Here is a 23,829-nt window from a genome sequence, read left to right on the forward strand (position 1 = left end):
TGGGAAGTCGGGGGGATTAGGGATGGGGATTTATGGGGGGTGGGTGGGTGGGTGTTAACATAGTCTCAATAAGAACAAGAATGTACTTATATACGGTTGTTTTCTTTTTTCTTTTTTTCTTTTTTTTTTTCTTTTTCTTTTCTTTCTTTATATTTTTTTCCTTGGTTATCAGATTAAACAACACTTGAATAAGGCATACACCAAGGAGGGAGGTAGAGGGAAAGAAGAGGGAGGAGTAAGGAAGGAGTAAGGGGAATGAAAGGAGGGCGTGTTGGGAGTAAGGGGAGAAGGAAGGTTTGAGGGGAAAGGGAAGTAGGGGGGAGTGTTAGAGGGAGAACGGAAAGTTGGAGGGGGTAGATGGGGTGTATGGAGGATGGAAGTGTCAGGTGGGGTTGTGAATGATGAGTTGTGTTTTCTTTTTATTGTGTTTTCTTTCTTACCCTGTATATAAGTGATTGCAAAATGGAATGTGAAAATGAATAAATATATATTTAAAAAAAAAACAAAAAAAAAACCTGGCTGTGTCGGCAGGCCTGGGGTCGATGAGTTCCCTTCCCCTCTCGAATCGTGTGGCTGTTGGTTGTTTTTATATGCCCTGTACTTTTTGTGTAGTTTTTGTGTTTCCCTTCCCCTCCTTGGTTTGTGTGCCGCCCTGAGTCCCGCTGGGAATAGGGCGGCATATAAATAAAATGAAACTCGAAACTCGAACTCGAAACTAATATGTACTGCTGAAATATTAATCTTGCCATATACAATGCCAAATGTCATAACAAGGCTCAATAAGAGGCAAGACTCAATTGTAGCTAAAATAGAGTCTTGAAGGGGGGGAAAGGCAGGACATAAAGTAAGATTTGGACATAAGAGTGAAATGATACGGGGTTGGATTGGATGATCTCCTGGGGTCCCTTCTACCATGCTATAAAGTGAAAGATGTTTTTCTAGTCTCGAAGCTTGAACGCAGGAAGTTTAAAATGTCAAACCACAGACTAGCTTTCTCACCTCTGAGTCAAAGCGCAGAGCTAAAACCACATAAATCAGAATGAAACTAGTGCTTCCTGCATGCTTCTCTGCCTAGCAATAAGGAGCCTTGCCAATAGAAATGTTTTAGCATATTTCTGTGTTAACTGTTTTGAGGAAGGTATAAGAATATACTTCTTCCTAAGAACCTCGTTCAGATGTTAAATGCTTGTCCTGACTAGCTTTCTCTGAACCTTTGTCAGAGAACCTTTTGGCGCCTTTTCCTTGATCCCGAAGTCTGAGTCTCTTAATTTTATGCAACAATTCTGTCAAAATAGAGGCCAATCTTATCTCTGCTGAGATGATGTTCCACATGGAGGGAGCCATCAGATGGACCCCCTTAGAAGAGGAAACCAATAACATTTCTTGTCTCGCACTCTGGTGAGTTGAATAGATCTGATTGGGAAAAATGGTTGTTCAAATAACCTGGTCCCAACCATATAGGGCTTTGAAGATGACAACCAGAACCTTGAATTGCCTCCAGAAGCAAATCAGCAGCCAATTCAGCTCCTGCAAGAGAGGTAACATATGTGGAAATCTAGGCTTGCACAAAACTATGTGGCCATCACATTTTGAGCCAATTAAACCTTTGGGATACATTTCAAAGCAGCCCCATGTAGAGAACATTGCAATAGTCAAGACAAGTGATTAGGTATGAGTGATTGTAAGCAGTATTGTTAGGCTTATCACAAGTCCACTGAAGATGTTTAAAAGTTTCTTTTTACATTTACATTTCAAACATATATTTTGAAATACTTCTATATATTTTTGACCATTTATCAGATCTTAATATGAATGGCACATTATTTAATTAAAAATTCTTTTAAATTATAATTTAATGTAAATTTTAAATCCTTCATCCATACGCTTTCCCATTGTTCAAGCAATAAATAACTACTGCCATCTGCTGTATGAGGTTAGCTCTTTATGCTTCTTACTTGAAACATATTTTTTGGTTCAGCTACTCAGTACATGTGCCATTACTGTACCAGAAAATAAAAGCAAGCGTGCCTTTGGATTTCAAATTTTTTAAACAAAAGAGGCAACAGTTATTTCCCAGCTTGTCTTATTGGTCAGATCTATTACTGATCTTATTGGTCAGAATCCATTATCTGCCAATAAATTGAAATAGTTTGTTGAGACACAAACAAAAATACAGTTTTGTGAGGAACCTGGAAGCGTTGTGGCTAGAACGGCTGGGGAAATACCGAGCTCTTCTAAGCTAAGTGAAAACCCAGCCAGCAAACCATCGTCAAGAGGTCCTTTGTGGACTGGAACCATCCTGAAGGGACAGGCACAAGGAGAGGTTTTTCGGATGCCTGCGAAGAGCAAGGCAACTCCCCAGCAGATCCGATTCAAAGCTCTCTGAAAAATAAAATTCTTGGTAAAATATTCATTTTAACTGTGGCTATACATCCCATTAGTGATAGCTGCATATTTTTCCAACTTTTTAAATCTTTCTTTATTTGTGTCACTAGTTTATTATAATTATTGTCTTTAATTATAGAACACTTTGCCAACACCCAAATCCCCAGGTATTTAACTTTCTTAGTTATTTGCATTTTAGTCACTAATTCCACTTCCTCTTCTTGCTTTTTTGTCATATTCTTAGTTATCATTTTGTTTTGCTTTTATTAATTGTGAATCCTGCCACTTCCCCATATTCTTCTAATCTTTGAATTAATTTCGGACTTGATTCTAGTGGATCTTCTAAACAAATATTAAGTCAGCCAGATGACTTATTAATGACCATAGGTAACATATATGGATTCCCATTCATTTTAAAGGAAAAACTGTAGTGACTCACAGCTGTCTGCTAATCAATCCTGTAACTATAAAGATCTCTTTTCTCAATGATGATGTTATAACAGTGCACAGAAGCAGATTTTTAAATTGATAGTGACCTGTGAATTGCTGAATTGCTGAAAATCAGAATGTATAAGAATAAAACCATTTCTGAATATAACAAAAACAAACAAACCAAAACCAACAGCAGGGTAGGATTGTAAAAAAAAAATATTTCAAACATCTATATGGTTTTTCTAAGCAATTTATGAAATTTAATATAGAAAAGAAACTATTTTGTTCCCTTTTGGTATATTTATGAAACCAGATGCAGAAGGCCGTTTGTTCTTCTCTAAGAAGAAAGAGATTGCTAAATACAGTCATCTAGAATAAACCTAAAGAACTGAACTCTACCACCAAAACTAATGTTTTTGGTGGAAAACCTGTGGGAAATCATCTGGAATTCTGTTTCAGTAACTCATTATGTTTAAAAATTTAGCCAAACTCCCACATTGCACGCCTTCATTTAAGGCACTAGGGACAGAAAAACTGTTCTTGGAGAGTTTATCAAAACTTCGTACATTTTCAATTATAGTTGAAACAAATAGTGGGAGATCAAATTCTGTTCAAACCAGAAATTTTCCTCCTAGGCATAATACCAGAGGGGTATAAGAAGGATGTGCTTTATTTAGTTATCCATGTATTGACTGCAGTGCGAATAACCTATGTGCAGTATTGGGAAAAAGAAAGTATCCCATCAGAGTTAGACATAATTAGAAAAAAATTGGCCTGTGCAGAAGCAGATAGGCTTACCCTAGAATTAAAAAATAAAGGGGAGTCAGAATATTATGAAGTTTGGAACAGATTTTATTATTGTTATAAGACAAGGTGACAAGACTGAAACAAATTGTAACTAATGTGATAGTATAGAAGGATAGATAATGTACTAAGTAGACTGACAACTAAGTGATTAAATTATGTGTATATACATAATTTATGTGTGATTGTATGGCCATAGCGGCTTTGGTGCACTGCACTATTTTAAATGCAAAAACAATAAAAATGTATTTTAAAAAAACTATGTATGTATGTATGTATGTATGTGCCCAAAACCCAGTCTGAAGACAGCGAGTGAGACCTCCCTGAAATATTGCCAAGACAATCTCAATCTTACACGGGAAAAGACCCGAATACAAGACCAGCATACGCACACCCACACATACACACACAGGAAATTTCAATGGCTTTTTTTATTTTGCAAGAATGTAGACATTAGGAATGGGCTAACAATAATACATTTTACCTTATAAGCCAATCATACAGAATTTAAGTATTATGCAAAAACGAGTGGCTGATAGGAAGCTTAAGTTTACATCCAATACATGCTGTATTAGAATTTTTAAAATTAAGCCTAAAAAGACTGCAAAGCTGGAGAATCTGCAGTCAATCAGATGTTGATGGGATCCATTATGTCTGGCATTTACATTTGAAACATTCTTTTTTAACTTGACATTAATTGTTTATCACACTTGGTCATTTTAAAGCTTTTTTGAACTTGTTTGGATAATACATAGGTTCATTTGTCATTTTTGAACTTACTCTTACTGTAAGGTGACCAGATTTTAACATTGGTAAAGAGGGAAACCATTGACCGGGGGGGGGGGGGTGTTCCTTGATTAAACATTTTTTAAAAATCAGAACTTTTTAAAATGCCACAGGATGCAGGACAAATTGTTCAAAAGCAGGACTGTCCTGCCAAAAGCGGATTTCTGGTCACCTTAATTTAGATGCCCCTCAAAGGCAAAACTCAGGGGCTGAATTCTACAGGGGGAGGAGTAAGGGGGGGCAGCCCAAAGCACCATCTGTCTAAATTTGCATCAGGCAGGCAGTAACATTTCCATAGACCATGATCAGAGGAGCAGCTGATCCTATGGAGAGACTCCTCCTGCATTCAGTCCCAGGCCTACAAGTGGAAGTCCCCCTTCCTTCCTTCCTTCCTTCCGTCCTTCCTTCCTTCCTTCCTTCCTTCTTCCTCCCTCCCTCCCTCCCTCCTTTCACCTTCCGTTCCATCCTTCCCTCCCTCCTCTTTCTTCCTTCTAGCCTTCCTCCCTTTCCATTCTTTCTCCTTCCGTCCTTCCTTTTACCTATCTACTTCTGTCTTTTTGCTCTTTAGATCTCTCTTCCCCTTCCCTTCCTTCCTCCTTTCATCCTTTCACCTTCCCTCCTTCCTCCCTTTCTTTTTTATTTTTCTGTTCTTCCCCTTCTCTTCCTTTCTTCTTCCATTATTTTCTTCTTTCCTCCCTCCCTCCCTTTTTTCCTTCCTCCTTCCATCCTTCCTCCTTCCTTCCTTCATTCCTCTTGCTTATCTACCTTCACCTTATCTGTCTTCTGCTCTTTCCCTCTCTTCCTTCCTTTCTCCTTCCATCCTCTTCTTTCTTCACTCACTCCCTTCCTCCTTTTCTCTTCCTTCCTCCTTTCATTCTTTCAGCTTCCTTCTTTTGCCTACTTTCTCTGTCTTTCTGCTCTTTCCATCTCTCTCTTCCCCTTCACTTCTATTCCTTCCTCCTTCCATCCTTTCACCTTCCCTGAAATCAAAAACAGGGCATGGGGCACATGCTGCAATCCCCTGTATGTCCACATGACCCCCATCCACCACACATGCATGCAGAACCCCCCACACTCATATGCACGACCCACACAGCCCATGTGCATGTGACCCACCACCCCCCTGCCCCAGGCACGTCTCCCACATGCGCGGCAGAGACCCAAAAATCAGCTATCTGGCAGGAGGCGCACATGCGACTGAGCGGTGAAGCTGAGCTGGGTGACTGCTCGCATGCCCGAGAGAGGCTCCACGTGCTACCTGTGGCACGTTTACCATAAGTTTGCCATCACAGCCCTAATCAAACTACTGCATCTTGCCTGCTGAGATTTTGCTTGGATAAAGTCCTCTTGGAAGTGATGAGGTCAGACCTCCTGCTGTACCAGCAGAAGGAAATGGTGCTCTTAAAATCCTGTAGGAGAAAGGATGACTGGGTCTGCAAAGGTAAGTGAGAGACAAACTCCCTGAGAGACACTGGGAGCAGGAACTGTCATGCTAAAGTCCATTCAGGTCAGTTCTTTATTTGTTCACACTTAATATACAGAATCTTGTCAGACCAACCTTCAAATCTACACAGATTTGAAGATACAAATCTATTCCAGACCACAAATGGGAGTACTGCATACCCTCATATATTGATTGCTGGTAACTATGCATCATAATGTAATGATACTAAATTCTGTTTTCATTTCTTAAAACTATAAGGACAGTACATGTCAAGTGTTGTATAGAAAGGGGGAAGGAAATTAGCAAGATTAAATGCGGCAGCTGTAGCAAACAACTTGGAGCAGATGTATTAAGCCTTCTGTGTGTGGGTGTCTGTTTACGGAACTGGAAGCAGGACTGAGGGAAGTAAATATCCATACTGTCCTTCCAATTATTAAAAGTAAAGATGGCTTGGATATTTTGCTGCACTGTGCAGAGCAGTAGAATGAGCTGTCATTGTTTTGTTGGCAGAGATACAATCTATTGAACATCTTGTGGAATCAGCAAAAACACTAATAGGCAAAAATTGCAGTGTGACTCACTGTCATTCTGCAAACCAAAGGTCACAAATAAATATTTTAGGAAGGGTTGTTTATCTAGAGCAATTGCTGTCGGGGTGGGGGGGTGGGTCCAAAATCTTTTAACCAAATTAAGTTTTGTGAAATTTGTAACCGGAAATCCCACATTGAGAAAATAATAAAGTATTAAATTTCTAGTTCTCAATGGCCAAGAAAATGAAAGCTAAAGAAGATGACAGAGGGGCTAATTCTGGCTGCACAAGATCAAGCATTAAGAACAAATGCATACAAGCAAGATAGCAGCAGACAGAAAGTGCCACCTCTGGAAAGAAGCCAAAGAAATGGAAGGGCTCCTGGCTAGCTGCTCAAAGAAGATCACAGAGACTGATTACAAACAATAGTATAGCAAAGTAGAAACACTGGTGCATTAGAAGATCTGGAAGAAATACTATTTGTCTGCAAGCAAAAACTTTCTATATAAAATAATGCAAAATTGTCAGAGTTTTGGTAGCGTGACTAGTATTATGAGATAACCCAGGTGCTAACACAATACATAGTGTCTTCAGACAATTAACAGTGGGTTTAATCTATCAATATATACAGGCAAACACATCCATGAGATAAAATCCCTTACCATTCACTACAGACACAAGGAGAGAACTGAATACATGCTGACAGAAACTCCCTCTAATGACCACCTATATATATAGACTTCTGTGGATCACGCATCAGTGTCTTAAAAGGGTTATACCATAGATGCAATGAATCAGCTTCATTGCATTAGCTTACTGATTACAGTTTACAACTTTACATCAGCTGGCAGCTATTAAATCCTCAGTACCTTGACACTCCTCCCATCTAAAGCTTACAACTGATAATCCAAAGCTTTGACATATTCTTATATTTTTCTATAGAAACAGGTTTGGTTAACATATCACATATATATATATAGCTTGTCTCTCATATAGCAAATACTTTTTAATGTCATCATCCCTATAAATTTATGTTTCTAGGAATATAAAGTCTGTTCATACTTTCACTATTTCTATCTCAATGTTTCTCAAACTTAGCAATTTTAGGATACATAGATGTCATGCTGGGAATCTCAGTACTGAAATTCACCTGTCTTAAAATTGCCAAGTCTGAGAATTACTCTACTATTTGCGTTTGGTTGAGTTACTGCAATCTCTTCTTCTTTGAATAAGAGATTTCTTCTTTATCACTTTTGGTCATTTAGTTATATTATAAAAATAAGTCCATCAGTCAACTGTACTTCCTTTTATAAAATGCCACTTTAAATGCATTATCTTGTAATATTTTAAAATCAATTCTATTAGCTATTGAAGTTTTCCTTCTAGGAATATTTTCTATGGCTCATTAAAATTTATTTTTCAGAATATCAGGCTTTAATTTAATATAAATTAGAGGTGTCAAACTTGATTTCATTGAGGGCTGCATCAGAATTGTGTTTGACCTTGGGGGATGGGGATGGGAATAGCCAGGGTGGGCAGGGCCAGCTCAATGTCACTCATGTTGGGGGTGCCTGTGATGGCCTGAGCACTCTACCAGTGAAAATGGGTTCCTGAGCTCCTTTTTGGCTGCAACGGGTTTAATCCTCTCCCAGCAAAAATGGAGCTTGGGAGGACTGTCTGCAAAGATCTTGCAAACGTCTGTCGCAGCTGAAAATGGAGCTGCCCTTGTGAGCTCCATTTTCAGCTGCGACAGACTCCTGCAACCCTCTGCCAATGAAAACGGAGCTTGGACGGGCCACACATGGCCCTCCCGAGCTCTGTTTCACTGGCAAAGGCACGGTAGGCTGATCCTTTGCTGTTTCCAGGATGGTCGTGTGGACCAGATCTAAGCACCCTGCGGGCTGGATCTGGCCCCTGGGCCTTGAGTTTGACACTACTGTTCTATACCCTTGCATCATTTCTTTTTGTATTTTCTCTCTCTGGTAGATCTTGCTTTTACTATATCCATTCTTTCCATGAATTTCACTTGACTTCTATAATTTCTTAGATAATCTTTCGTGCTTGACTAAATCTATTCTTTATTTTATTAAATAAACCATATAGAAATTCTTGAAGATATATATTGTTGATACAATGATTTTATTAGTTACTTTTAAGTTATATTTTGATCTTCAAAATATAATCCATAATTGGTATCAAATATTGCTTTTACTTAATAATTTCTCCATCCTTATGTTAAGATATTATGTACATGATCATTTTTTGTATTGTCCATCCAATAATGTCTATGTATTGCATGGTATTTGGATTGTTGAGGGAAAGTCAATTTACATGCTTTAATTTTTACTAACAGAACTCATTTAGATTGTTTTCTCTTTTTATGTTCAAATTTGGCATTATTCTGGACACCATGCTCTTTTATTACAGTATTTCTTTAATTACTATTATTTTTTTAAAATGTGTGTTAATAATGTATTGCAAGTTGCTCCAGAATTATTCTACTTTCTTTCTGTCTGCAGTTCGATCTGAATCACTTTAATATTGTTTGGCTTGTCATGAAACTGCATTGTAATCTTTGTCACTTTCTACATTGTAGAAAGCACCCACTGACTCCTTTTTTAAAACAAAAATGGCTATTCCATTTCTTGTATGAATTTTTTTTTGTCCTTGGTGGACGATCTGGTGTTCCTGTGATATGAAATAACCAATTCCATTCTGATTGTTGATTCCATGAATATCAATATTTAATCTTAACATTTCTTCTAACATTTTGTTCTGACATTAATCATGTTTTATGATTTCCATATTCTATACCAGTATAAAAAGGTATCTTTTTAGCATCAACATTTCCTTCTATTTCTGGCCATATCAACTCTGCATATCCTTTTATTCAATAATACCTTATCACAAACATTGAATTTATAATACTTGCTTTCAACCCTTTCTTATTAACTTCTAGGATATTTTCCAAAATAAAATGTCCATTTTTCCGTGGTATGTTGACATTATCCTGGTTATGAATATCCATTTGTTTTCTTGGAAGAACTCTGGAGTAGTTGCTATGTTATTCTCCAACCAACTAAATATTCTTAAGATTAATTTCCTTTCTCTACAATTCTACAACAATCCATTTATGGCACTTCCTATTAATCTATGTAAGTCATACTATCTTTCTCTAACTTTATGTTCTCCAAATGTTCAGGATAACAACATCTAAGTTATCATGATTGAGGTCACTAAACTACAGAAGGCCCACATATAAGACCGAAGTCTAAATGGTTTCATGCAAGCAAACATTTTGCATTCAGCTTTAACTACTTCATGGTTTTATTTTAATGTGGATGTGTTACTACCCAGATACAAACTGCTGGATTAGTAGGAGCCAACTGCTTACTAAACTGCACAGCTGGATCTATGTATATAAATACAAATTTAAGTTTCTCTCCCTCCTTTTGTTATCCAACATGTTATACAAGGACCTGGTTTTGCTGATTAAAGACAGGATATCAATATCTAAATTAATAGGTAAATTTAATAGTATTTTCAAGCTGTGCAGGTCCATATTGAAAAATCAAAATTTGAAAGTAATGTGAGGTCTTAAAATATTTATAGAATATCTAGCTGGCTTTAAAACCCAATTGCTTTTAAAGTATGTATATCACATACATAATAGAAGATAAGTGAATTACCATATTTTTTGAGCATAAGACATACTTCCCCCCCAAAAAGGGGGAAAAATTGGGTGTGTCTTATATACCAAATGTAGCCCCACCCACCCACAGGCTCCCAACCTTCAGCCATTTTTGGCCTCCACACATTGCGTTTTTGGCCTCTATGCTTCATGTTTTCAGCTTCCGAATGCTCCGCTTCAGACCTGTTCAAGGCTGCGGGAATTGCCACAGCACATCGCTACCAATCACCGCTTCTGCGAGTTACATTTTTGTCCTCCGCGCATTATGTTTTCAGGTGGTAAAAGGCAGTGGGAATTATCTAGTAATTATCTAAATGCTGTCAAAGATTTTAAACACAGTGTAAGATATAACTGTAGGTGCCAATATAGTACCTATTGTTCCTATAACTACTTGGATCACAGTTAGTTTATGTTTATGCTTTCAATTTTGATGCTAAGGTCTTGGTACTTTGTGATCTTGCCCAATTCTGTCTTCTACTCTATTATCTCTTATCTATTACCTATTGTCTACTATCTATTATTACCACAGAGTCAGTATTCAGAGGTGGGTTTCAGCTGGTCCGGTCCAGTCCATGCGTACCGGTGTTGGAAATCTGGCATCTGTTTGCATACTGGGGTCTCTGGAGGTCCATACCAGAATGGTCCCTCCCCTGGCCAGCCCCCTCTGCTCCCTCCCTCCGCCTGCCTAGTTGCTGCTCGCCTCGCCCCGCTTGTCTGTTTTGAGGATCGACGGAAGGACAAGACAGAAGCCAGGACTGTCAAACAAGAGGTTTATTCAAAAGCACTACTTACAGGCAATTCAGCATTCTCCCTGCTTGACAGCTATTTAAACGGAGCTGTCAAGCAGGAATAGCCAATGATCGCACCCCTAGCGGCTAGCAACAAGCGACGCTGCACCCCCAGCCAATCAGGGCACCGCCTGGCTTGTTGCTAGCCGCCAGGTCGTAAGTTGAGGACTTTCTGAGTCCTCAACACCCCTTCCCCCGAGCGAGAGCGCATGCTCAGCATTGAAGCATGCGTAGTCAGCAAGATAGGCGGGGCGGTGCCGGACCCGCCCAGAACGCCTCTACAGGAGTTGTCGGAGGGGTGAGACCTGCTCATTGTAGCTCCTCCCCAAAGGGAGTGGAGCTCCAAGGGACGCCATCTTGGGACAGCCCAGAAGGCAGGCGCAACTCAGCAGGTAGGCCGGGCCGTGGGGGCACGACAACTTGGGAGGAGTCACCGAGCCGGGAGGCGGCGACTGGTGATGTACAATCATTGTAACTGGGGAATGGGGCCAGATCGGCTTGAGGTTGAAACGGGGACATCGGCCAGCAGGAGGCTGGCAGTGCGGTTGTGGTTGAGAAGTGGCAGGCTGCTGAAGGAAGGAAGGCGCAGGCAGCGAGGCAACAGCAGACTTGGGCAATGTGGCCTTTCTTGCCGCAACGATGGCAGATGATGCCCTTGAAGGGGCATGCTGAATGGTGTGTCTGCCACCACAGCCTACACACGCAGATGAGGTTGGAATGGCCGGCTGAGAGGGAGGCCGCCGAGGTTGGGCATGGAGCTGAGCCACTTGTTCATAGTCCGGCTCCACTAGTGGCACCAGCTCGTCGATGAGCAAGCCTGAGCAGCCGGAGGCAGGCAAGGAGGAGGTAGAGGAGGAAGCGGGGGAGGTAGAGAAGGGGGGAGAGGCTGCAGATGCTGCATGTTTGGCCGTGGACTGCTCCGAGAGCTCGCTGCTCTGGCTTCGTCCATGGCCTGCTGCAAGGTGATCTCCAGGTGAGCCAGGAGATGGCACCAAGGTGGATGTCTTTGACCCCGCAGACAAATTGCTCTACGAGGTTGTCCTCCAAGTCCCCAAAGTCACATTGAATCGCCACTATGCATAAGGATTGCAGAAATTGGCTGATGTATTCCGCTGGTTTCTGCACGCATTGGCGGAACGTGTAGCGGCGGGCGATTCGCAATGGGTTAGGTGCATAATGATTTTTGAGCTTCGCCATCAGTGTCTCCCAGCTGAGTTGATAAACCAGCCGAGGAGAGGCCAGGGCCCTTGCTGAGGCGAACATAGCCGGGCTGCAGCAGCTGAGGAAGAAGCTGCACTTTTCCTCCGGTGGCAGGTTATGATTCTTTGAGGCTATGAGGTAGCACTCAAGCACTTGAGGAACCCGGCCCATGACTTGCTGGAGGTTCCAAAAGGGGCGAATGGTGGAAGTGCTGCCATCTCTCAGGTAGCGACGTGTGATGAGGGGAAAAAATTGTTCGTATTAAAGAGCCGGCGGATCTCCGCAGTTTGATTGGCTTCGCGGCTGATTGCCCTCTCGTTTGTCCTAGGCGCTGATTATTGGAATCGCCAGTATCCCATTCTCGTTGCCAGTTTTGAGGATCAACGGAAGGATAAGACGGAAGCCAGGACTGTCAAGCAGCTTTTTATTCAAAAGCAACTATTTACAGGTGATTCAGCACTCTCCCTGCTTGACAGCTATTTAAACGGAGCTGTCAAGCAGGGATAGCCAATTAGCATGCCCCCAGTGGCTAGCAATAAGCGGTGTCGCACCTCAGCCAATCAGGGCGCCGCCTGGCTTGTTCCTAGCCGCCAGGTCATAAGTTGAGGACTTTCTGAGTCCTCAACAGTCTGCACCATGCTTGCCTCACCACCCACTTCCTTTGCTGGCACTGCTTTTGATTAATCTGCCATGGCGGCGGGGCTCTTGCCATCGCTGGCAGCCGCTTCTTGCCATAGCCGCCATGCTGGATTCACCAAAAGCAGAAACAGCAGCAATGGGACATGCTTGGGGAAGGGAGAGCCGGAACTGACTGTCTGGGATTGTGGTTCAGCTGCTGCTGTGAAAATTTCTGTTTGTCAACTGGCAAAAAGGCATCCATTTCCCAGTTGCCACCAATGGTCTGTGCTCCCCCCTATGGATTGCTTGGGGAAGAGAAAGCTGGAACCGACTGCCCAGGATTGTGCTTCAGCCGCCGCTATAAAAATGTGTTTTGCCAGCTGGGAGGCTAGCAAATAAGCCTCCATTTCCTGTCACCGCTGAACGGTCTGTGCCCTCCCCTTATGGATTGATGCTGCAAGAGGGAAGGAAAGAAGTGGGTCTTGGGAGGGACTTCCCTCCCCCTCCAGAGAGCCCATGCCAGCAGAGAGGAGGCCGGCTGGTTTGAATGTGGGCAAGCGGGCAGTTTAGCGGCCAGTGTCTCCTTCACTCATTCAGGTAGGAGAAAGGAGCATGCAATAAAGTACCCCCGCCACCAAGGGCAAGGGGGAGCATCTTCGCCCTTGGCTATCGGGCACCTCTTTTCTTTCTATGCCTGCCCGAACGAGTGAAGGAGGCACTGGCCACTAAACTGCCTGCTCGCCCACATTCAAACCAGCCCACCTCCTCTCTCCCAGCATAGGCTCTCTGGAGAGGGAGAGAAGGTCCCTCCCAAGACCTCGCTTGTCCTGGCAGCACCCCGGCGATAGCAGCTGAGCAAGGGAAGGAGGAATTCTGGGGTCAGTATATGTTTAGACTGGACTGGCATGTTTATCCACCAAGCGAGTCTTTTCCAAGAATGGATTTGGCATTGCTATCTACCTATCAAGTTCTTCCTAGGGACCTCAGATTATTATTTGCAAATAAGTTACAGTATGATATTTTATGAGCTCACCATTTATAACATATAGCCCTAACACTGAATATTCCCAGTGACCATCGAATACATAACTCTAATACTGTTATATTTCCAATCTTTGAGAACCATAAAATGTGATATGTGATGTAATTTGTGTCAGAACAAATATATTAAAGTGTCATGATACTGTCTTTGTTTTAAAAAATGCACAGCTATTTTTCAGTTTTTATATTTTGGGATGTAGCCATCTGTGCTGCCTACAACATTACATAAAAATATGTTTTCTACCTTTGTTCGATTTTAGTTTTGCTTTGTAACTTAGGTTGCAAGTATGAATCTCTCATTAACAATGCTTAATATCTCACATTAACTGTCTGATAAACGTATATACAATTCTGAATGAATTATTTGATTCAAAGAAGATTTGACTCAAATTTTCAAATTGTTTTGAAATATTGTATCAAATATTTCCAGGAGCTTTGAATTTATTTGGAGAGATTTACAGGTTATTCAGAGGATAATTAGATTTTCTCATTTTGCAAAATGATTTTCTCATTTTTATATATAATATAATATAATATAATATAATATAATATAATATAATATAATATAATATAATATAATATAATATAATATAATATAATTAATATAATATTATATATATATATATATATATATATATATATATATATATATATATATATATAGTCTTATAATCTATTACTGATAGATTATATAACTAGCAGTGATAGCTTAACAACATTTGCATTTTTTTAAAAAACGGTAAGGCTACTTTTTCTGCATTAGTTCAGTATAACTTCTTTAAGTCTTTGCCAGAAAATTTTAAACATTAGATTCTGTCCTTTGTACCTTGTCATCTGAGTCTTAAAAGAAAATAACAAGAAATATTTCAGATTTCTTAGAGTGAAACCCTTTACTAGCTGAAATACTGCAGGGTTAATATCCTCTAAAGGAACTATAATTCTTGATATTTTATCTCAACTTGTGGGGGGAGGACCTCAGGCACTTACACTTATTTCTTTATCATAGCCCATGAATAATAAAATCTTAAATAGGTTCAAACTGGATTCCCTGACAACTCCTTCTGCTGTAGTCTGAATTTGGAGAAAACCCTGCTAACTGGGGTCCTGGAATTGAAGACCAATACATATGGTGGACAGTAGGTTGCAGAAATCTTTCTAAAGTAATAAAGCTACAAGATGGGAAAGGAATGGTGTCTATCAGTTTTTGGTATTTAGGTGTTTAATATAAAATCCATGAGATAATTTAGTAATAACTAGATTTAATTCCATAGATCTAAACTAGAAATAAGTGCATCTAATTAATTTGGATTCCATCTTAATATTTGGTCAAGATTGTTGTTGTGTATCATGATTGCTGTGTATAACTTTGGATATACTTTATGGAAATGCAGCACATAAATAAAGAAAAGGAGCTTACTTTTAAGGTAGTGTATTAGAACTATGTTGTATTTACATATATTTTTATATCTAATATTACATTAGTAGTAACAGAGGTACACCTATATATAATTGCAATATAGAATGTTTTGAGAAATTAAGCATTTGTTGCAGTAGTTCCTTAAATAATCAAGGTTAATACCGGACTAATACAGGTAGGACAAATCCTATATGTAACAGATGGATATAGCATACCTATCAGGCTTACTAACCATGAGAATAAAACCATTTGTATCTTTTCTTCACAAAATTTATTTCAAATGGGCCAATCTCTTCTTTTGCACTAGTGAGGTTAAAACCAATTTGTTGCATTTAAGTACAATGACAATAAAGATTATACTATAAAGTATACTCTGCTTTACTCATATCCATTTAGGAATGCTCTTATTGCTAAAATATAATCAATTCATCCAAACACACTTTAAATCTTCCCAGAACTGAGCAAAATATTTAAGGGAGTTGTGCAATGAGTATTTTAGATGGAGTTCCTCCTCTTCTATATTAGCAGAGAAATCTATGCATTGTGCTCCTCTTATTGCACTAAAGAATAGAATACAGAATAACACAACTGGGAAAGGACTTGGAGTCTTCTAGTCCATCCTACAGCTGCAGGAGGACATCCTATACTATTTTGGAGAAATGGCAAAGAGGCTTCTCTGTGACAGCCTCACAAATATATCGGAAGACTGCTATTGTGTAAGTCCTAGTCCCTTTGTTAGACTTGACATAACTAGTTCACACAATCATTCATCAATTTAGTCTCTAGTCAACTAATCATCTTTGTTGTTCATCTCTGCATTCTTTCAAGAGTCTCAACATTTTTTTTTGTATCATGGTGATCAAAATGGGATGCAACCTTCAAGTATAGTCTTATCAATCCAAATTAAAGTTGTTCTAATACTTCATGTGATCATGATACTATCACTCTGTTGATGCAGCCTAAGACTGCATTGGCTTTTTTCAAAGTAGCAGCATGCTGCTGATTCATACTTAAAGTGATTGTTTACTAGGATACTTAGATCCCTCTCACAGTTACTGTCAGTTACAGTAGGTGCTAACTATTCTATATCTGTGAATTTAATTTTTATTGCTTAAGTGTAAGTCCTTAGTTTTCTCATCATTGATTTGCATTTTGTTGGATAGATCCCAGTGTTCAAGTCTGTCAAAATACTACCGTAACTTCAGTCTATCTTCTAAAGTGTTGGCTATTTCCCCACAACTTGATGTTGTCTGCAAAATTGATGATCACCCCTTCTAGCCTCTCATCTAAATCATTGGTGGAGATATTGGAGTACTGGGGCTAAGACAGAAGTTTGAGGTACCACATCACATACTTAACCTTCATTTATATGTAGTTCCATTGAGAACTAGATGATGAGTATGGTCAGCCATCTATCCCACATTTTTATATCTTATTAAGAAGTAGATTGTGGTCTATTTTTTTCAATTGACTAACTGATGTCTAAGTAAATAATATTCATAGTATTCACTTTAGCAAAGTATCACTTTGTTAAAGAATGCAGCAAAGTTTGTCTGCTATGATCAGCTTTTGACAAAAAGCATGTAAGTTAGTTCAGCTTGTTTCTAGGTATTCACATATTCATTGGTTGATTATCTTTTTCAGGATCTTCACAGGAATTGATGTCAAGCTGATTAGTCTATAATTTCCCATTTCCCCCCTTTTGAAGATCTGAACCACATCAATGTTTTCCAGTCCTCTAGTATGTTCCCAGTACTCCATGATCTTTGAAAAATATGGTTCAATGGTTCTGAGATCACATTGCCAGCTCCTTTAGAACCCTGAGATGTAATCCATCTGGTCATAAAAATTTAAACTCATCTGAAGTATAGATGTTATCTTTTCTTGCCTAACTTGATTTGTATTCTTAATCTGTCCTTTGATTGGACTATTTTTCCTTTTGTGTAAAAATGCAAATAATGAATTAAATTCGTTTGGGTTCTAATTAGGCATCAGGCTAAAAGCTAGAAGACTATGAGTTCTAGACCCATCTTAAGTATAACAGCTGGGTTACCTTGGGCCAGTCACTGTTTCTGAGCCCTAAGAAGGTGATGGCAACGGCAACCACTTCTGAAATCCTGTCAAAAAAAACAGCAGGCACTATTCCATGCAGTTGTCAGTAAAGCACCCTGCCTCAAAGGCACAGACACACAAATAAAAGGTAAGGTTGTATATAAATACCATTGTTCCCTTCTTACCTGCCAGATGAAACAACTGGAAATAATGACAGTAAACTATAATACATATTATAAAACTATATAACCATTCAAGGTTGCAGCATGGGAATGCTCTTATTGTTGTCTGGTGAAGCAATCCCACCCTATTCAAGGATATTCTATTCCATTCCTTTTCCCAACCAGTTGTTTTAGAAAGCAGGCCTGTTATCAATATATCATGACCAAATTTTTCTTTTTGAAAAAAATATTTTTCTAAGATTGTTTGTACGTCTGCATACCCTAACTCTCATGTTGATGATGCGCACGGTATCAATTCAGGCTATATGATTTATGCCACTCATGAATGAATATTAAAAACAGGCAGAATGAACACCTTATGGCTGTTTACAAGTAGTGTAAAGGGAGTGTTGGCAGGGTCTTCTAGACTTGGCATTTGATGCTTTTGAAAGGAAAGTCTGGATTCATGGTATAAAGGGATGGATGGCCTTTAATGTTGTAAAGAAAAGTGCTGGTAAAAATAATGTTTTCCAATCTCTTCACATGCTTTTTTAAAAGAATAATTTCCAGCTAAAGGGAAGGCAGGGGGAATCTGTCTCCATTTGATCTGATTTTCTAGTTCTCTGGCTTTATCCTCTTTAAAGAGTTTACTGGTCTAAATTTTCTTCTTTTAAATAAGAAGAGAATGTTATACTTTGTTTGGATCTGATTGTTTTTTTTTTAATGCTGTAAATCACCTTAAAACATTAAACTCTACTGTATAAACATAAATACATCATTGATTTGGACCTGATCGTTTATCTGGCTTAACTCTCAGCCAATGTAGTATCTGGGCACCGGGTGCAGCTTCAGCAGCTCATTAAATTGAATGCTTAAACATCTCAAGAAGACCTCATCATCTTCTCAGGCTCTTTCTATCTCAAATCATGTTTTCTATTAGGAATGAGCTAAATGTTTAACCAAAATCTGGTTTCAATCAATGATCACCTGGTTTTTGGTGAAATGGAAAATAATCTATTCCACTTTCTACATAATAATTTTACAGATCTTTGATGATTGCAATAATTTCTTCTCTTGATTCCTCTTTCTCAAAATAACCCTATCTAATTCATTCATGGATACTACATCACTGGAGGTTTTTAAGATGAAACTAGACAGACACTTGTCTGAAACAGTATAGGTTCTCCTGCTTGAACAGGGGGTTGGTCCTCCAAGGTCCTGTTCCATCCTATCCTATCCCATTCTACCCCATATTAAGCCATTCATTTCTTTTTTCCAATTTAGGCTTTGCCAGATTCTCAAATGACTCTGGGCAACTCACAATATAGCAAAACAAAACAAAAAAATAACCAAATAGAAAATGAATAAACAAGTTGGAAATTCAATCACTCAACTAAAAAAAAAGTTACAAAACAAATCTTAAACAAGCTCTATCAACAAGCTCTACATAATTTCTGGATATCTTACTCATAACAATATATGCACACATGCCTACCTGTACACACAGCCATAATGTGGTTTGTTTGGTTTTAAATCTAGAATGTCACAATTAGCATTATGTGGGAACTAGGTTGTTACAGTTCAGTCAACAAATCATGATTAGCTTAGCCTGATCTATGAACCTGCAAATATGATTTAAGTTGCTATTAATAGATCAGTGAAAACAATGTCACACTAATTTCCCATTGATTTCCATAGATCTTGGATCCAATCAACTATCATTTGAATTGAATGCAGGAATGTTTATATTGTTTATTTATTTACTGGTAGTAGCCCTCCAGCCTTCTCTAAAGATGTCAGTAATTGAATGTCGAGGCCTAAGTGATTAAAGTAACAAGCGTTCACATGACCAATCTAATATGTGGATGGTGGCTTGATTTCCTTGTTTATGAAGCATATTTACCTAATATTTACCTAAACCAAATTGCCGATCCAATATGAAATAATCAACATTAACTATATATTAATATTTAATAGTTGTAGTTAAAAAGAATTACATTGTGGAGCCCACACATTAGAATTCAAAACAACCTATTTGAAGATTAATCTTAACAGTCTTAGAGACAATTGTGAGGCAAGGTGAGGGTTTTAACACTCTCATTTTGTGGGGTTTGATAGCTTTAAACAAGCATCATTTTTTAAAATATTGATATTTGACAGATTTCAAAATGTATTCCAATAACTATTGCAGTTATTCAGTCGCCATATATCTGAGCAATTTAATTCAGACCTCAGGAAACTATCCTGTCTTACTAAGGGAAAAAGCACTGCTTTTAAATATGGCAAGACATGAAAAGTTTGATTTCCCTGAATTTAAGCCCAAAACTCACACATTCTTCCATCTTATGTTGCTACCAGAATCTTCTACCCTATTTATATCATCTCTTATTTGTCTCTATTGGGCCTCCCTTCCTGAGAATTAGAATTGACCTCCAGATTCAGCTGCAAATCATCAGGAATCTGAGCAATATGGACTTTGTTTCCTTTTAACATATTTTAAACAGCTGGAACTCTGAATCTTAAATAAAATGTGGCAAGAGTTTCTGATAAAACACTGGAATAGGGGGTGTTTGGTGGCCATTGACAGAAGCCATTTGGAGACGGCCACTCTGATTAAAGTTGCTTTACTCTTCAGATGAATGCAGACAGGTGATCAAATAACTTTACACTAAGCCTGGGCAGTTATTAAAGAAACACAATCCTCTTATAATCTAGTGAAATGGGCACATAAAGATGGGGCTTAGAGAGAACCAAATCTTTATGCAGAGAGAACTATGGTTCTAATTTTCCTTCCAAACTGCAGGTTACCAAGAGACCTATGATCCTTTGATAGCAGCTGCAGTATTAACAAAGCACCAGAATGCGGGAAAAGGAAAGTGGGAAGTATAAGACTGAGGGACCCAATGTATTTCCCAAATACAGAAATTAGATGGTTTTAGCAAGACTATCTCCAGAAAGTAGTGAAGTCACACATCTGTAGGGGCCTTATTATTCAATGAAAGGATCAAAACTCTAGTGTTTTGTATGGAGCACACAAATAGCTCACAGATTATGCAGGTTCTTTCATTAGCCAAGAAGCTGCAAAAATCTGGAGCCACTAATCTCTTGGCAACAGTTTTTGACTCTGAGCAAGCTAATCCCAAAAGCAAAACCCTTCGCCCAGGCAAAACAGCACATCGCCTGCAACTGTTTGATTTTCTGTGCTAGGAATAATACATAATTATTGGGTTAATGATAGAAGAGAAGGTAGAAGGCAGCCTGAATCTAACTCTGCCCTACATCTTTCCTCTGATTAAAAGGGCTTCATGAAGATGGTAATTATTCAATGGGCCAAGAGATATTATATAACACCATTGCTGAGGGCAGCTTGCCAACCGAAGAGGGAGGAAGAAAAACATCATGCTAATTATAGACTTGGTATTAACCAAAAGTTCCTTGGGGAGGGAGGCATCTTTCCGCAGTCCACCATCTCTTTACCAAGATTCTGTGCCGCAGCTCCCCAGTCCACTGAGCCGGAATTCAACCATTTTTCCAAAGTGAGAAACGCGAGCAGGGAGCGCGGTTTTGATGGTGCACGGCGATTCCCCTGATATATATATATTAAATTGCGGAAAAGACAAACAAAGCCCCATTTACTGCCCTGCCAGGCATTGAGGCAAATGGGCAACACAGGTCAGACAGCCTTGAATATCTCCTTTCGGTTTCCCGCAGGGAAGGATTCGATACAGCACTTAAAATGCCCGTGCCCTTCTGATTAATTCAGACACTTGTTTGTCGCTCGCCCTACCGGCCTTCCACCCCATCTTGTAAGAACTCCAAGTCATACAGATAATGCCCTTTGTGCAAACCAGTCTAGAGAAAACGGATCGGGCGAGGTGGCAGCGCAGCTATAGAAAGCCAGACGTTGATCCACGCCGATACCCGCAGACGCTGCCTTGCCCGAAATCGCGATTTGAAGCGCTTAGCGTTTGCATTTGCAAACGCCGTGGCAGCGCTGCACGTCTTCTGCCTCAGCTTGGTTGTGCAGCTCTTTTCAGATGGATCCGAGGGTTCTGATCTCTGTCCCACGAGTTATTGAAGGATCTGTTGCAAGGTTCCCCCTTCCCCTCGCACTTCTACGCTTCCTCCCCCAAAGCCGTGAAATCCCAAAGCACACAGACTCAGCTTTTTGTCTAGCAATTGCTGCGTCTTCGCTTACCTTTTCCTGTGCCCTGTTCAGCCTCTTTTGGACATTTTTCGCAAAGATGCCCGTTTTCATGTCAGCCATGATGGCTGGTTCAAAGAATCCTGATGCGGAGGCAATTCAAGAACAAACTGTAAGAAGGAGAGAAACGAGGCCGAGTCGAGAGAGAGAGATAGCAAGCGAGCGAGAGAAAGAGAGAGCGGAGAGAAAGAGAAAGGGGAGGGCCATAGGGAAGAAGGGGGGTTACTTAAAGAGAGAGCTTGAGAAGATCACGCATGACACAATCCGACAGACTGGAGGATCAAGTTGGAAGACTACGGTTTTAAGCATACTACTTAAAAATTAGCTTGGAGCAATGTGGTAACACCTTACCGCATCTTGTTAGTTCTTTTACCACCACCCCACCACCACCCACCCAAAAAAACCTGCGTAAGGCCACAAGGAATTCCATGGGATTACGATTTTGAGGTTAGGCCGACGCGTATCTTTTTAAGTCCTGGAAGTGTGCAAGAAGAGAATTATCTTCCATATTGCTGCCTACAGGGGTACTAGCAATTGAGCTTTCTCTTCATTTTATTACAAAATTACCGACAATTAGTTGCAGGAAAAAGTTTGGAGGAGTTTTCACTGTATATAATTAAACCGGGGAGGCGACAAGCAATCTACGTTGGACTGAAATCGGGATCTCCTCGTCCATTTGCTCAGTCCAAAGGGATGCTGGGAATTGAAGTTCATCAAAGCTGAAGAAAACTCAGGTTGCCCACTCCTGGACTAAAATAGTGCAGCTCGTGTCTCTTTCTCCCCTTCTTCTTAATTGTATTTATACATGCATGTTTAAAATCAAGTTAAGGCAAATCATTCAGATAATGTGTCCAAAGTCTATGATTCTGAAGGATATATTACTGGATAACCATTTGTCATTAAACCTCCTCCCCCCCCCCCAAAAAACAACCCCATGTACTTTGAACTGATGTTGGCTCTTACTGAAACCATACAGAAAGTTGATTCAGAAACCCAACATATCAGAAAGTGAAAATGTTTAGAAAGCAAGATACTAGAACTTACAGCTCCATATTTATGTTTTGCCGCTGGCTCCCAATTATCCCAACTGTCAGTCTTAGCAAATAAAACTAATGAATGGAATAAACTCAGTGATATGTTTAGCACTCTGCTCTCAATTCTGTAATGAACACAAAAGTCCGTTAGTAGCCATTCTGCATGTGTTCTCAACATTTCAAAGTCCCAATATGAGAACCCCACACAGCAATGTAGCTGTCCAAGGTACTGATTTATGCTGCTTGCAACAGGAAACATATTTACAGTTCAATCGGATTTTGTGGTGCTACATAGAACTAAGGTCTCCTGAATTTTATGGGATTGTATTGATAATAGGCATATAATATAGGGCTACCTACTATTATGGGGTTTTCATGGGCAATCTTTTTTCCTAGGAATCTTAGGCCAAATCTTAGAGAGTTGAAGAAATAAAATAAGTTAGACAGCAAAAATGATGCAAGGTGAGCCAATTAAACTGGAAGGAACGTGAACAGATGGCTAGGATTTTTTTAAAGAGTTGATGAAAACATTACAGTTGTCAGAACAATTTTAGATTATACTGATGCTTCAATTCCCCATTGGACTATGCAGGATTATAATGCAAGAAATGAAATACTACTTTTAAGTTTTATGATTAGACCTTACATTATATTTTGTCCAGTAAGGGGTTAAGCTATCTTTTGTTTTTCTGTTTCAGAGGGCATAATACTAATATTAGATGAGAGTTGTTTATCTTGTGGGCTCGTCTATTCAAGTGAGTTTTCCTCTTGAGGTGATTGAGTGCCATGAGAAACCTTATATTTTACAATAATATGTAAACCGTTAAGATTATAGAATTTTATAGCTCTGCTGAAACATTAATCATGGATAAAACATACTGCAAACTAGTATTTGATTGAGAGATATTCTTTACAATTTAGGATAGAATGGAGCCTGTTTGCAGTAGTGCCCTCCCGGTTTTATTTTATTTTATCAATTTTTAGTACTCCTACTGATTCTTTTTTATTTAATTAACATTTTTGGTGGAGATAACAGCGTAGGACATAATACAAACAAAACCTTTGTTGCTGCCAAAGAATTAAATAAGCATGGGAAAAAGAAACGCCATGGCACCAGCCCAGGATCTCTCCCTCCAGTGAAGACAGCAAAACAACCAAGAATTGAGGAGCTCTTTGTTGGCAAGAGATCTGTAAGTAAAACTAACCCCCCCCCCCATCTCCAACAATCTGGAGAGATTAGAAC

General features: G+C 39.4%; 1 protein-coding gene across 1 annotated transcript in view; it reads right to left on the reverse strand.

The window, feature by feature from the left end:
* The window catches only part of AMPH (amphiphysin), a 214,538-nt gene extending 192,888 nt beyond the window's left edge, over nt 1-21,650 (reverse strand). The window contains exon 1 of the mRNA XM_032235874.1: nt 21,547-21,650. Coding sequence (XP_032091765.1) covers nt 21,547-21,615 — 69 coding nt within the window. The 5' untranslated portion in view covers nt 21,616-21,650. The remainder of the gene's footprint in view (nt 1-21,546) is intronic.
* Between the last annotated feature and the right edge of the window lie 2,179 nt (nt 21,651-23,829).

The sequence above is a fragment of the Thamnophis elegans genome, chromosome Z, assembly GCF_009769535.1.
Source record: "Thamnophis elegans isolate rThaEle1 chromosome Z, rThaEle1.pri, whole genome shotgun sequence".
Classification (NCBI taxonomy): domain Eukaryota; kingdom Metazoa; phylum Chordata; class Lepidosauria; order Squamata; family Colubridae; genus Thamnophis; species Thamnophis elegans.